This window comes from Eleginops maclovinus, chromosome 8, assembly GCF_036324505.1.
Source record: "Eleginops maclovinus isolate JMC-PN-2008 ecotype Puerto Natales chromosome 8, JC_Emac_rtc_rv5, whole genome shotgun sequence".
NCBI lineage: Eukaryota > Metazoa > Chordata > Actinopteri > Perciformes > Eleginopidae > Eleginops > Eleginops maclovinus.
The window spans coordinates 10,195,008-10,211,283 of NC_086356.1; the positions used below are offsets into that span (position 1 = coordinate 10,195,008).

General features: G+C 40.5%; 1 protein-coding gene across 1 annotated transcript in view; it reads right to left on the reverse strand.

Moving 5' to 3' along the window:
- The window catches only part of rai14 (retinoic acid induced 14), a 33,654-nt gene extending 17,943 nt beyond the window's left edge, over positions 1-15,711 (reverse strand). The window contains 2 exon segments of the mRNA XM_063889957.1: positions 13,945-14,018; positions 15,460-15,711. Of these exon segments, the coding sequence (XP_063746027.1) occupies positions 13,945-13,980 (36 nt within the window). The 5' untranslated portion in view covers positions 13,981-14,018; positions 15,460-15,711.
- Positions 15,712-16,276: the final 565 nt, after the last annotated feature.

Genomic DNA, 16,276 nt, shown 5'->3' on the forward strand with positions numbered 1-16,276 from the left:
TCAGAGGGTGAACTCTCTGACTCCAGAAATACTTGTGGTGGCAAACTGTACCCTATTTAAAGAGAGCATAAGCCTAGCAATACATGGTGTAAATAGCCTCTGTGGCAAACACCCAAGTGCAATCACTGCAATACATTTTGCACAGCTGGTGGAAAATTGCAAGGCTATTAAAGTCCCTTCTGTCACTGAAACTGCTAGGATCACCGCCGAGCTCTGCAGCCTGGGCCAGAGACATCAAGGTGGAATAGTAATGACATATTAATGCTTAAATGTTGGTGTTTTCTAAACTTGAAATTAATTCCAAGATAACTAATAGTATATAATAGGGTTGCTTTTCTGGCAAGGAGCTCATACACACTCTTTGTGATGCAGGATTCAGAGCAGTAAAGCGGGAGGTGAGATGCTATTCAGGAGGTCGTGTAAGACGAGAACCTTTTCTGACAGACTGGAAATAACAGATTGGACATAAAAACACTCAGCTGAGCACTGACAGAGACATGTGGAAAAGATATATGAATCCACCAGGTGCCCTTCCATGTCTGTGATGAGCGGTGATGGGCATACTACACTGAGTCCTTCCAAAAATATCCAAGAACAGCTTAGAGTTTCTACAAAATGCAGGCAGGATGAGGGGGAAATCCCCTTTAAGACGCACGTAGAGAGGGATGAATTTCAGCTACGTAATCATAGTGAGACAAAAAATAGAGACACACAGAGATTTGAGTTAATGCAACATATGTGCAGCAGTGTTTCATATTGTGCATGCAAACGTGTCCTTAAAACAACACACAAATGTAGTCAGCAAGAGGGGTCAGTACACTGATACTTTTATTGGATTTCCAATGATTACGTTTTTACATTTTGTGGGCCACCTCACCCGAAATGTTCTCAAGACCACTCAACGCATCAACGCAATTTAACCTTAGCCTTCAGGAAAAACGAGCAATAGGAACTACTTCACACAGAAAAGCAAATGTTAAGATTGTCATCTTCCTACTCACTGAAACGGTCATTGGACAATCTGAATAAGGACCTGGGTTGCTTAACACTTCTGCTAAACTATTTCTTAGAGGAAACCCTGTGGTGCAGAGCAAACTCACAAAGGTACTGTGGGGTAAGTGAAAGTGGAACAGAAAAGTCACAGAATGTTCATCTGTCTGGTGCTATGATTGATGAGCAGTGAAACATGACGGAGCAGGAAACAACTACAGCTATAAAAAGGACATATCCCATATGGTGAAGTATTTATGACTCCTTCTTTTCACATAGCGGTGCTACGTTTGCAATAAGCCGCTCTGAAAAGTCTCATGATTTTCATACGGCCAGTCATGTGTTGTTCGAGCAGCATGCAGGGCAACGATGCATTCCAATACCAAAAATAGGAACACACGAGAAGTGGTGGAAGAACTGAAAAGGCTTACTGAAAACTTCAAAGAGACTGTAAAAGGAAATTTGAGAGCTTTTGTATATATTATTCAACACAGTCTGAAGTTATCTTATCGTGTTTAGTGGATATCAGGAAGGGTGGAACTTGCTGCTGTAATTGAGTCCCTTTATAATCCGGAAACAGCAGCAAAACAAACCCACTCCTATACATAACAATTAAACATCTGGCAGAGGGTGAGGTGTCACCTAATGTTGGAAGTTACACTTGATATTTGCATTGAAGGGTAATATTTAAAATGTAGGGTCAATGACACAGGATAGTAACAGGCACCACGCAATTTAACTGTTACCAATGTGCACTGTTAAGATATCCCCGCCCAAGACTTAAAGAAAAACCCAGAGCAGACTCAGCACAGTTGCCATTAAAGATGGTAGGCCACACAAATCCGTCCAACCTAATAGAGCAGTAAGATGTGAACCGTGTAACCTGACTATAAGTAAGTTAAATTGCGGTTTTTCGAAGACGGAAAACCAGAAAAAAGAAATGAGCTAGTGCAATATTTAAAAACTAAGGTCCAGGGATGTGGGTTCTGTATATTTTTTTCCTGTGAATATTACAAACACTGCCAGTAAAACCAGCTCTCTGTACACTCGCTTCAGTAAAGATTTGTTCATGCTGTGGTTGGTTGTCAGTTTCTTCGAGTCAAGAAAGTGCAGAACAACAAAAGTTTGACTCCAAGTGTGCAAACGTACAAAAGCTTTTACCCAAGGGCTTACCTCATCTGAACCTCCACTGTGTCTACAACACTCCTCCTCTCTATCAGACAGAAATATGTACCGTAATTTATTAATACCCACAGGGCTTTACAGAACACCAGTTATACAGCATCTGCACAGCTTCTCCAGTGTTTATGGGTAATTTCTCTTGTTTGATATTAAGCAGGACTTCCTCTGTGTACTCAGAGTCATTGAGGCGGTCATGCTATACATATTGTCCTTCCATAGAACAATTAGTTTGTTGCAACTATTCATACTGTACTAAAAACTCAGGTAGGTGACTTGTGTGGTCCAATAATGGTTTGTGGCTATTTCGTATTAAGATTACGGAACAAGACATTACTGTAAAATAAACGTCCCAGTAACTCACACACATATGCAGTTCATATTTGCAGTTAATGCTTCTATAGTATTAAGAAGAGCTGCATGTGGGACTTTGAGCCCCTATCAACCAGCACTAACGGGGAACATTAAGGGGCAAACACTCATGTACTGTATCACAAGAGCCTCCTGCCTAATGGCCTTCATGATTTTAACAGGCTGAACGAAGAATGAGGGTCGTTACGACAGGGCAGCATGACAGCGATAGCATTAGACTACAGTACATTGTAATGGACAGGTTTAAGTGGAGCGGAATGCACTGCTCCAGTTTTCGGACAAGTACGCAAATAGTGTCAATGCAGGGAGGCTGATGAAATAATCGTGCTGGCAGAGATGGTGCAAAATCAGCAAAGGCGCAGTCTACTACAAAAACTGGTTGTTGAACAAAGTATATCTAAGAGTTCCCTTAATCATTGCTGCATTATGCCGGTTTCTGGTTGTCTGTTTTGAAATAGCTAGCGTTGTAACAAACCTGTGAAGTGCACCAATAAAAATATCTTCACTAGATAACAAACGATTAAAAGTAAGCTGATATGTAATGCAAACTTTATCAGTAATTAGGAGCTGATAGAAGCGGATTATATGGTTCCCATGGGAAATGCTTTCTGTGAGTGGTTAAAATTAGATGAGAGGATTATATTTCATGGGACAGGGAATTAATCAAAATTAACAAGCAAATATTTTGATAACCTATTAATCTTTTTTCAAAACAAAAAAGCGAAACACTACATAGTTCCAGCTCTCAATTGTGAGGATAAGGCTGCCTTTCTTCGTGTTATGTGTTTGTCAATTGATTATCTGTGGGTTTTGAACTGTTGTTGGGTAAAGAAAATGGATATATATGATTTGAGTGTCCTTCGTTTAGCTCTGGTCTTTACAATCTCCTAAAGGAAATATATACAGGTTCTTTGGAGGTTTTTCACCGCAAGCGACAATTTTCACATGTCATATGATCCAGTGTAATTATACCATTTTAATTATAGCCAATGTTGGAAAGACAATCATTATAAGCATCCCAACCTTTAATGATGTATAATCTGACAAAACACACAAAGAGCAAATCAAATACTGTGCAAACATCACACGTATAAAAAAAGCGTACAACACATGAACTCTAAATGACTTTAGACAATATCTGCTTATTGAAAATGGTTGGCTTACATTGGCTTGCACTGGACAGCATGGGTTAAGCCAACTCTTGTTCGCAGTTTGCACCAGCAATAAGACATGGGTCACTAATCCTGTGATTATCAACCAGTAGGACCACCATTGTGTTGTGTGTACCACCAGGAAGTGAAAAGGATCTCACTTCCTCTCCTGCTCTCAGATCGGTTTCCCGACTGTCCCTCGTCCCTCGGGCTCTGTCTCTCCTTCAGGTTTTCCCCCTCTTTCTGTTTCTTGAGTCGCGATAAGCATGTTTCCAGTGGTATCAGGGTGTGTACGAATGTGTGTTTTCTCGCTCCGTCTTTATTCCGACACTCATTAAGACAAACAAAGAGTTGCTGATAACACTAAGTGTTTCCTGTTTGTCCAGGTCTGAGTCCGGCTGCAAGGACAAGGATGAGAGAACAAGAAGCGAGAAAGCTTAAGAGGTAAGAAAAAGAGAAAAACAATTGATGAGTTGGTAGAAACATGCTGAGGGACTGAAAGAAACGTTGAACTGGTTTATCTGAGAATTGGTCTCTGCATTTCTTTGCAGTCATATTTAAATGGGTCATTTTCTTCAGACTCGCATGTCTCAAATGTGTTCATTTTCCCTCAGCTTGTGAAGTCTTGAAACAAATGAACGACTCGAAACTTCAAACATCCATTCTTTACAACAGTTTGAGAATAAATCACAAAGAAAACAGATCCCCTTCAAGTGTGTGTGCCTGTTTGTTAACCTAACGGTTTTTACGTAAACATGTCTGCTCAGTGGGTTTTTGCTGCTTCTCTGAACTTCCTCGGTTCTCTTAAGAAAAAATAAACTCAGATTGGGAAAGAGTAATTCCTAAATAACATTCTGTATGTTTGGAGAGTTAAGCCACTTAGAGCAGGGGGACTTTGATAGAAAAACATTTACTTTAGAAATCCTTTAGTATTTCCGACAGAATCAGTAAAGAATAATGTTTGTTGAGCAGATAAAAAGGTGTTTGTTCTTTAGATTGTCTGGCTAGTCCTGTTTGCCTTCACTGATATGAGAATACAAGTTAAATCAAAGATGCTGCTTTAATAACAAAGTGGTAAAGCTTAAAGAACTAATTTTAACACAAGTTAAGCAAAGAGCCCATGAGGCATTTTGACTCTAGAGATAGTAAATGGACTGACTGGAAGTGACAGAGAAAAGGTAAACCTAGCATATCCGTTCCCAGGAAATCTAAAGATTAGGGCAATTTGTGAAAGGCAAAAGCAGGACTACACAAATCCACAACAAATGTCAAAGAAAATCCAGGTATTACATATCTGGATGTCTTATGATGTTGTTTAAGGGAAATTTGACCCTATGGTGGCACCAAGCTTAATGGTGGTCATGCTCTGGGGATGAAAATTAACCCGGACACATTTAATGGTGATATGGGCGGTAATCGTCGGTGAAATCTGACTCTGGACTGAAGTAAAGGCCTTTTGGGCAAGAAAAAAAAAAAAACGTTGACATGAAACAAAACAGAAGATGATGGGGAAAAAAAGAGGTTTTATTTCTAAAGCTGAAGCAAAGAGCACTATTGCAATTAGAGAATGACTTACTAAAAGGCATGGAAGGAAATAATAAAAGGAAAGGGAAAGGGAAAGTGGAAAAAGGAGATAGACATCCAAAGCAGCACAAGATTATTAGGCTATACATGCAAACTGTATTGCAGTCCTTTATTTTCACAGGTTCTCAGAGAGACAAGTGAACAAGAACACACAACATCCACTGTTCCACTTAACACACACAACCAGATGTGTCTCTTGTGTACATGAGATTATTATTGTCTGTGGGAATACATGCAGGGATGAAAGATAAAGCTGCATAAATGCAGAGAGAAAAGTAGGTTAGGTGGGAGGAAAGACACACAAGCAGCATAGATGAGCTCCACAGGGAATAACATCTGCACTATACAGGTGAGAGGAATAGTCTTTGTTTGAGAGAATGGCTGAGAAAAAGAGGAGGGCTGTACCGACAGGAAGTAAAAGAGAGGGTTGGAAGAGTAAACAATGTGAAGGAAACAGAGATTGGCACAACTACAATATATTTGCCCTTTGATCAGCAGTCACTGTTCACTTCAAACCCCTTATCTGCAACAAAGCAGATGCTCAAATGTCCTCAAACAATACATCCTTTCTCTCAGGCCACAGCTGAAAGTGCTTACTGCCCTCTGTACCACACACACCCACACCCACACCCACACACCCACACCCCCACACACACACACACACACACACACACACACACACACACACACACACACACACACACACACACACACACACACACACACACACACACACACACACACACACACACACACATAGACACACCACAATTGTTTACTAGAGTCTGAAACTCAAACCCAGAATAAGAGAGTTAGTAGACAGAGCGGCTAAACAGAGACCAGATGGTTGCTCTCCTGATGAAGATGCTGCCATGTAGGCTATTTCACAACACTGCCCAATCTGGGCCACACGTTTAGATAATGAAAATGAATTGACATCATGAGAGCATGCATCTCATTCGGCAACCTTTACATAAATTGCAACTAAATGACTCTCTTATACCCTCAGTACGGGTGAGCTGGGTGCCTGGATAGCTGAGATGGTAAAGCGGACGCCCACGTACTAAACTGAACCTTTGCCACGTGTCTTCCCCTCTCTCTTTCCCCCTTTTGCAGACTGTCAGTGTTGATATAGAATATATCTCCACAATAAAAGCAAAAGACAAACTCTAGTGAATATACAGCTCTGGAAAAAATTAAGAGAACACTCCAAAATCTTAAATCTTAACTCTACATGTATAGCAGCCATTCCAGTGTCTGTTGATCCAAACACAGAGTAAAATGTCAGTAGTTTATAGAATACAGTAAAAAAAATAACTCAAAGACATGTTTCTAAATAATAAAACAAGAGAAAAGGATAATGCTGAAGTGGTCTCTTAATTTGTCCGCGGCTGTATTGTCCATATATCAACATCAGCCAATGGAAAATCTAAATGAATGCTGCAAAACCAGAGATATTTTTACTTTTTTTATTAGGCCTTTGTCAAAATCTGGCAACCCACAAAGCCACTCAAGCACCAAAAGTCGGGTTCCAAGTTTAGATTCTGATGTGTTTTGCTAGTATGATGTAGCCTTAACTGTTTGTAGCTTTTTCCGGACAAAGACAAAACCGAGTTTAAAATGTCTCTCTTTCAGTCTCTCAGTCTGTCCTCTGATGAAAGACCATTAACACTAAGATTTAACAGAAAGGAGACAAAATTGTCTTCATGCTATCCATCAATCCCCCTCCCATTAGTCATGGTTCCCTTTGACCTCTCCAATTCCCTTTAACGGGTCCTCTTATAAACAGCTCGTAGTGAGAGGAATACTACGAGGGCACCATCTAGGAATTGAATTGTGACCATACACAGGATCTTACTGCTTGAACTCTTTTAACATACGTATTATAACCAAGCTATTTTAATTGGAAGCACTTATTTAGACGCTGAAGGATTGATGCATAAGTCCGGCATTGGACATTTATTGGTACAAGAAGACCTGTGGTAAAAAAAATAGCCCTCACGCAACACTTCCGCCTGACACAAATAGCCTTTCCTGCCCTATAAATAAACACTGCTGGACTTGGAAAGCAACCAACCTCATTACGCTGGAGAGCTACTCATAAAGTCAGTGGAGTAGGGAAAAAAAATACTGTATCCCCGACTTCAGTTGGTACACAAAGGCGTCAGTGTACAAACAGTCAAAGTGGAGTCAAAATAATGGTCTCACTAATATTTGTTCGACTCCAAGGACAAATCTTTCTGCAACAAAGAAAACAACATCTTGCTAGCTGCTGTACTTTCAAGTTTGCCTTTGTCTCTTCCAGCAGTAAAATAAAAACACATCTTTGATATGTTTCTAGGCAAAAACAGTTCTAGGAAGTACAGCAGGGCCATGCCAAAAGTTTCTCATGAAGGAAAGTTCTCATAGTTTTTTCAGGTGAACTGAGACTAACCCTCCCTCCATCCATCTCCGAGCATGAATATTGTTCCAGTTGTTCGGCGCAGGCCAAACTAAACAACCCTGTCTGAACCCGACCGGGGGCGTCGAGGCAGACTGCCCTCCTCGCTCGTATAGGATTTCTCTCCAGCTCACTTTCTTCCCATTAACTACAATCTTTCCTCCTTTATACGGTAGTTGTTCGTCATTATTCCTTTATCATTGTCTCCTTTTATTATTCTTTATAACTTCTTCATCTTTTACACAACCTTTCAACTGAACCCATTCACACTATCTGCTTTTGTCTGGCTCTTTTGTGTTGCCATCAGCATCAGTGATGGGTCATGTTTCTCACTATTACTTACATGTTATTCTGAACTACGTAAAGAGCCATTTGGTCATTATATTCTAGATGTAAAACCACAGTTCTTCTTAAAAATGAACCCTATTAATATACCTTTAGAAACAAATCCTCCTGAAACATAAATACAAAAACCTAAGCAGCAGACAAGCATCATGAATCATGTTGTCACACCCTCAGCAGACAACAAACAAGCCCATGCACAAACACACACCCACACATAAATGAGCATGCAAACACATGCAGACGAAAGAATGACACCCGCCTGCTTTTGCCATGCCCAGCGCATCATGTGTTTGCAGACGCTTCCTTTCCGTAGGTCTGTAGTTCATGTACACATGTGATAAGGAATAAAGACATCCTGTTGGCAGCTCATGCTTTAACTGGATCCATGTTTCCAAAGGGTCTGTAGGTTCAGCCTTTCCTTGGTTGATTCAAACCAGTCCTATTTGTTAACATGTATTATCTAGGTTAATCTGGATAATCTAGGTTAAGTATGTACAATAAAGACCAAAGTGGCTAGTGCAATCATCACCTGACTGTGGCAGGCATACCATAGGTACTCTGCATGCTACATACAGTAACACACTGTGAGCAACACTAGGACTCTCCATCATGAGACTTTTAGTCACTCAGAAGAAGACAAAAACAGAATTTGGCCAATATTTAATCTTTTGCCAATGTCCTGTGTTTTTGCCTAAATTTTGGCTTAAGCCATAAATGATCTGATCATATTTATTATTTACTACCGATTAATCTTTCAGCTCTAAAACTAAGCCATGGTGCTACATGTGTGTGATGTTGGGTTGTCCTCTTGACCATCCGAATAGCTGATAGGTTCTGTGACTACCCCCTTACATTTTTCTACTAGCAATGGCTACATGTGTATGTTTACATCAATATTGACACTTCCTGTTGGCACCATGTAGGATGGGAATATGCTTACATTTAAGGCTGGATTTCTGCAGTGAGTGTGAACAGGGCCTTATTTATCCCTCTGACTGCTGTGCTATCCCCTGCTGACAACAGACAAACACACACGTCCAGACACACACCCTTCCTCCACCTCCTCCCCCAGATTAATGCTAGGCTGGCCCTGAGGTTTGTTTGTCACGACCAGTACTAATACCCTTTCACTATACCAAGCCAGAACAAACTATTCCATGCCAGACCAAGTCCGACTGGGCCAAATCAAAGAGCCAAGTGGCTGTGCTTCAGTTAAAAAGAAACCTTGTATAATTTAGGGGCTGCTGCAATATTGTGTTTCTGTGATGAGTTTTATTTTGTGTCTGCAGTATGTGTCAACTTTCATGGAAAATGTAAGGTGTAACATTTTCCCTGCTGTACTATAGAGAGGATATATCACAGTTTATTGTATCAACCACACGCTGCATGTTTTTAAACGGTTTCAGATGATCAGCATGGGATTTTTCCTTAGCTGTGCTTTCCAGTAAACACAGCAAACACATGATATAACTCCTGATAAAGAGGACTCCATTCTTTGAGTATTTGCATAGCTAAATTCAGCTTCAATCTGAAACTGCAAGTGCCAGACATTAACGTAAAATGGTCCCCAATGGCGTGTAGAATTAAAGCTATGAAACAGCTGTGTGGAGTGAGAGGAGACGGCATAATCCATTCATCAATTAGACCCAGAGAGTCTGGGTGATCAAGGGGGGGGGGTCTGCACATATGCTGTAGATACCGGTCCCTGCACATAGACGTGAAAGTGTGTGTGTAAAAACACTGAGTAATCCTGCTTAGTCTGGCAGGCTGGGGGAGCAGAGTAATGTGACAGCATGAAGGGCTGGGAGAGGGTTTAATCCCAGAACCACTGTCTACAAAAGAATAAACAATAACAAACGCAGGCATGTGTATGTGCACAACAGCCTAGTAGAGTGTGTGGGGGAGGGTAGAAAGGGGCTGAGAGTAAGATAACAGTGGGAGCAAATTAACTTATTTAGAGCAGCTCTGCTCAAACAGCAGGGACCGTCGTTTTATGGGGTCTCCAGGGGTCCACACACGCTTCAAGATTTAATTAAGATTTCTCGGACTAATTACACAAGGCTGTTGATTTTAGAATTAAGGTTGTGTCAAAAACAACGATTACCTCTAAAGTATGCTTTTCAAAATTAGTGGTTTTCAACGTGGGGGTCTAACCTCAAATATCTGTTTTGCTCTGCCTGTCCGGATTGTAGTAATGCTCTTCTTTCAGGAAATACGTATGAATATAAATCTAAAATTGGCCAATTTACACTGGCAAAGTTATTGTACATGTGTATGAACATTGAAAAACGTTATGCACGGGTTATCATTAGATCTTAACTCACTACCAATCAAATCAAATCAAAGCAACTCACATCTAGGTGTTCTTGAACGGTGGTCCTCTTTTATTGTTATTTAAAATTACAAAAAGAAAGAGCTTTGAACACAAGAGAAACATTATCAAAGCAGGTCAAAGTTAAATTCTCTCTGACAGATGATTTTTCAGACATGGTTGAACCAAAATGCACGTAAATCTGTATGTGGCTGACCGCCAGCCCCCTCCCCAGAACCCAGATTACAGCGTCTGCTTGTGTTAAACTCTGCTTTGACATGCATAAAGCCTCCCTGATTATACCAAATGTTTCACCAAACAGGATTAGCCCAAATGATCCACCAACGAAGCCCAAAATGTCAATGATATATTCCAAAGACGTATTTAGAGAAACAGAAACAACACTCAAATGCAGACACTGAGTCTGGCAGACACACACACACACACACACACACACACACACACACACACACACACACACACACACACACACACACACACACACACACACACACACACACACACACACACACACACACACACACACACACACACACACACACACACACACACACACACACACACACACACACACACACACACACACACACACACACACACACACACACACACACACACACACACACACACACACACACACACACACACACACACACACACACACACACACACACACACACACACACACACACACACACACACACACACACACACACACACACACACACACACAGCACAGTACACACCTGCTGATAAAGCAACACTGGAGTTCCCTCCCTTTTAGGTACCGGCATGCACAGAATTTTGACAGACGAATTGAACGTGGATAGAAATCAGACCTCAACACAGCCGTGATGATCCCAGTGCAGAAAAAAAAAGCTGTATTCAGACACATTCAGGTTTACAATTAATCTTTATTTTCTGTTTAATGTCAATGTTAGAAATGCACAGATGTACTGTATGCAGAGGTGGTGTTTTTGCACAACTTAGCCTTACACTACAATCACAGTGCAGCATTTGAGAAAGCTGATCTACTTAACCTGGCACCACATTCTGCTGAGTCTGCCGGGCTCTGGAGTTTTTGGTTGGCATGGTATTTCCAAACATACTTTCAGATTATCAAATTACCAAAAGGTCAAAGGTAAATAACCAGCATAACTTTTGGCTATGAAAAGGTTTGTTTTTGTCATTAAAAAGAAAGACCCACATCATCCAGCTGCATATTGAGCCCGGCTGTATGATACCACAGCGATTAGGCTTCTCTCCTCCAGCCCTTTCTCTACCTTATTTAGGCCTCTTGTTTTACCGGAGTTGTTTGAGGTTTGGCTGCCCGATGCATTCAGCTCTCGGTGCTGGAGGTGGCTCCCCGGAGTGAACCATTTAGAGAGGATTTGACACTAAAGAACATATTCCATTACACGTTATCTGGAAATGTCTACTGCATTGTGAAAATATTTACAAAAGGCATTAGGTTTCTGTTATTTTTATTTTAAATAATAAAATAAAAAAGGGCTGGTTTTTGGGGTTTAGGGGGGAACATTCCTGAGAAATCGGTTACTGACACACACAGCCTAAAATAGAACCAGAGAGATATTTTCTTTCTATTAGGGTTGTTCGGGGTTTCTATAAAAAGCAAAGGAATGACTATATTGGCTCAGAGGAAAAACATGCTGGCCTGTGAAATGTTTTTCTGCTTATCACAAGCGTGAACATTCATTTTAATCACCCGGTGTGCACTACAACACAGAAAACGAAAGAAAAAATTAATAAGTATTTCACTGAAAGTCACTTGTTTTTAAGGGCAATATGACCTCTCCTTTCAAAAGAAGAATGCATTTTTGTACTGTATTCCACAGAATTGCTCAAGAGAATATAGTCTAAAATAGAAACGAAATATACAGTTTGTTGACGAGTATACACTCAGTGTAACATGTACACTGAGTACAATGCACATATATGAAAACGGGGGTTCATCACCATGAAAACACAAGCTGAAACATTACCAGAAATCAAAACAATCAAAGTGCCACAATGTGTGTGGGCGTGAGGTCTGCAAAGGCATACATGACTGCAAAAAACACTGTCGTGTTTCTAAGCAACATCCACATCCACTGCTCTTCCCTTTCTTCTCTCATGCCGCCTACGACTGGCTATTTCAGCGAGGACAAGCATTCAACTCCAAAAGCCTCCATCTCAAACAGTTTACAACTCCTACTGTAACAACACACGTTTAAAACACCCAGTAAAGGTGAAACAGCCACTCTACATTTCACACGCTAAGGAGCTCTATTGTGACCTTTCTGCCCAATGCTGGACTCAACATTCTCTAGAACAATGGACACTATTGTTCTCCCCCACATAGTTGCAACAATTTTACTGATATTAGGCTGTAGAATCATATACAGTTGCAGGCTGTTAAAGATTAAATGCCCATGTATTTGAGTTTGTTTTCACTACAAAGAGTTTTAACTCTGATGATCTATAGATAGGTCTCTCTCTAGTGACTTGATTTTTATTTCCACTAGCAGAGGCCTGGCTCTCAACACATTCATGCATGCACTAGTTATGCCTTGCAGTATATTGTAGATATAATTAAGTAAAAGCCGGGGTTTGTACTCCACATAATTCTTCCTCTGTGAAACAGTCTCTCAACAGAGCATGCCATTTAGCCAGAGTTTCCCATCCCGCCCTGCCACACACTCCTTATCTCATGGAAACTGTCTGCATAAACCAAGTATCTCATTTGGTAGACATTCTTCACTCAATTTCCCAACTTTTCTACTTCTGACACTCCCTACATCCCCTAAAACGTATCCCATTCATCCAGCAACCCTCCAGCTTTTTCCTGTCTGCGTTTTGGCTGTGTGTCATTACGGTCACTGTGACAACAGATGAGTCAGACACTGTGGAGACGCCTCACTTCCTGTGAATGTAGAGTATCTTTGACTGGGACCCAATGAATGACTGAACCGTCACGAAGATATTCCTCCCGAAAGACTGATTCATAGTCATCAGGGTCAAACCTTCATCTGGAGCAGTACAGAGTCACAGTATCTTGGGATGTTTGTGGTTTTTGTAGGATTACTCAAAACGTTTGCATCACCTCGCGAGTCCTCCACCTTCCAGAGTGAATCAACACGTCTGTATAATAGTCACTGTCATATCGCTAACACCATAAATCAGGGTTTAATAAACTCACTATACTGTTTTGAAGAACAACAATTCTTATGAAACCAGCATTTAGAGCTTACAAGTTATCATGGGAAAGTGAGCAAGGCACACTTTCAAGAGCACAAGGAAGTTCCATAAGTATTACACAGACATGATGGAACTCTATTTTGTTCATCCAGCCTCTATTTATTTTTTCCTAAATAGCCCAGAGCAATGGGGTGCTGCTGACCCCAAGGTTGAGAAAATCTGCAGTAAATCATCCACAACTACACAAGGCATGCATACAGAGACACTGACTCAGCCATGCAGACATACATGCGCACACATCGTTGCATGTACACACACTTCACACAGCTGCGAATACATGTTATAGTACTTACATCAGTTTTTCTAAACTTTGCTTTAAGGCTCTTCATGTTCAGTCTGGTCCATGCAGTCACTCACTCAGTAAAGGCTGTGAAGAAAAAAAACACAGATGATGAAAATGAGTGATGTGTAGCTCCATTTCAAATGTGATTTAGTGTTTCAGAAAGAGTAGACTATCAGGTAATTGGGGTCACTATTTCCATACAAGTTACAGTCAATTTGAGGTGTATGCAGTGCAGCAGGGATTTAGAGTGGCAATAATCTATACCGGTTTTCCTCAAATATCTAAAAATATGCTGTGTATTCAAGAGTCTTCAGGAGCACTACTTGTAGCATTTTAGTAAGGGACAAAAGCAAATGTGTACAAAGTGTTCATAATATGACTCTATACTCAGTTTTGTAACAAACACTTCTGCTTCTCTCTTCTACCTTTCCAATCAATGAGTAGTTTTGGGAATGGAATTTGTGTAGCACATACAATTCTAATTCAAACCTGTTGCTGGAAATTGTATCCTGCTTTGTATGGTTTCTCCATAAGGATGTTTTAAATTACCACAGATCCTTTAGGATGTCTGGTGATAAATGTTAACCTCCTCCAGCAACTTCCAAATGTTCATGCCTAAAATGACCATGTCAGTGATTTACTCCAAAGATCTCATTGTGAGGATAACCAGTCAAAATGAGACTTCTCAGTTAGTTCATTATGTCTGCTTGTATTTCAACAATGTAAGCCAATTGAACCCCTTTGCAATGATAACTGGCAGTAAAGTCCTAAAGAAATGATATTTTGAAAATGTGAGACCTAAAAAAGGAATTTTCAGAAACATAGAGCAAGTTAGAGACAGTTTTTCAATTTTCACAGACTCTTTATGTGGGCAGATACTGATGTGATGAAGGAATTGTACATAAGGTGGGTGCTTCATGGACAGCCATATCTGGCAGCATTCAAGCCACAGATTAACAACCATTAGCATGGCACATTCATAAAGTACATTTTTTCATTTTCTGTAAAATGTCAACAGCACATCAATGGCAAATTGGGGAAAATAACAATTGAAGTGATCGTGGAATGTGAACATCTTTATATGTAGTCTATCAGAAGCGAATTGAAAAAACAGAGACGCGTTGTTAATGTGTTGTCTCTGTCAATGTTGGACGGCACATTTAACTTTAACTACTGAATCTATTGTCCAACTCCAATGGAGCACGAACCACGGTTTATCAAGTAGCTAGCTACCTGTGCATATTTGCATACTGCCCTCAAACAATGGAAGTTATGCATTAACACATGCACAAACAAACACGGGCAAAGCTGTAACTCGTTTAGCAATTAGCACAAAAAGCATCAAATGCGCGCGTCTTGCATCATCGTACATAAACAATGAGTTTGAACGCTTTGTAACAGCAGCGTTTAACTTACCACCGAGACTTACAACACTTGGATAGTTGTGACGCTTTTGTTTCAAATGCTTCGACATCATTCCGATCAACAACTACTTACATGATGTGAAATTACTGGACACACTTACCTAGTTATGTCCTGGGGTCGCAGGAGGGCTGGACTCATAAAAAAAACTGATACACAACCGCGTTTTGTGCCAAAAACAGATTTCCTAGCGAGCCGGTGAGAACACAGCGAGCCGTAGTTGAGGTTAGTCGAGCAGAAGGATGCATAAAGGAGGAGGAAACAGTGCGTCCCGAGACACTGGCCCGGCTCGGCCCGCATACATTAAAAGTTGTTCCTTGAGTCCTGACTGTCTCTCGCTCGGGACTCAACTCAACGGCTGGTGCCCGGTTTAGGGTAGTGACGTCACTATCCCAGTGCTCTCGTGACCGCGGCGAGAGAGCCCTCTTCAGTTGCCCCATTCATGTTTGGTTGAAGGGGTATTTTCCACAGAACGACACTCTGCTAGAACAGAATACATTAGAATATAATAAAGTCCTTTTTTACTTAAGGTTTTGTTAATGTACCAAAATGTATAGCCTATTTTTCAGGTTTTTGACTAAAACCCTGAGCTCCCATGACACCCCCAATAATGGCGTCTATCATTTAAAACAGTTATGTCTGGAGTAGAGTACTATAGAAGCTTTTTTCAGGTTTCAACCCGTTCAGTAGGTCTATTCATTAGGTTTTTTTAAATGTATGATTTATTTTTTATACAACTAATAAAGCCATAGTTATGTTTATTTGCATAAAGAGGGTATTTCAGCAGATTATTATTGCACCTCCATACGTTTTGGGGACTAGCAATTTAGGAAAATACAGGTTTGATAAGAATGTTAAAAAATAAGAATATTCAAGATATTCAAACTTTTAATCCTTAGGAGTCAAGTTCCCAAAAGTTG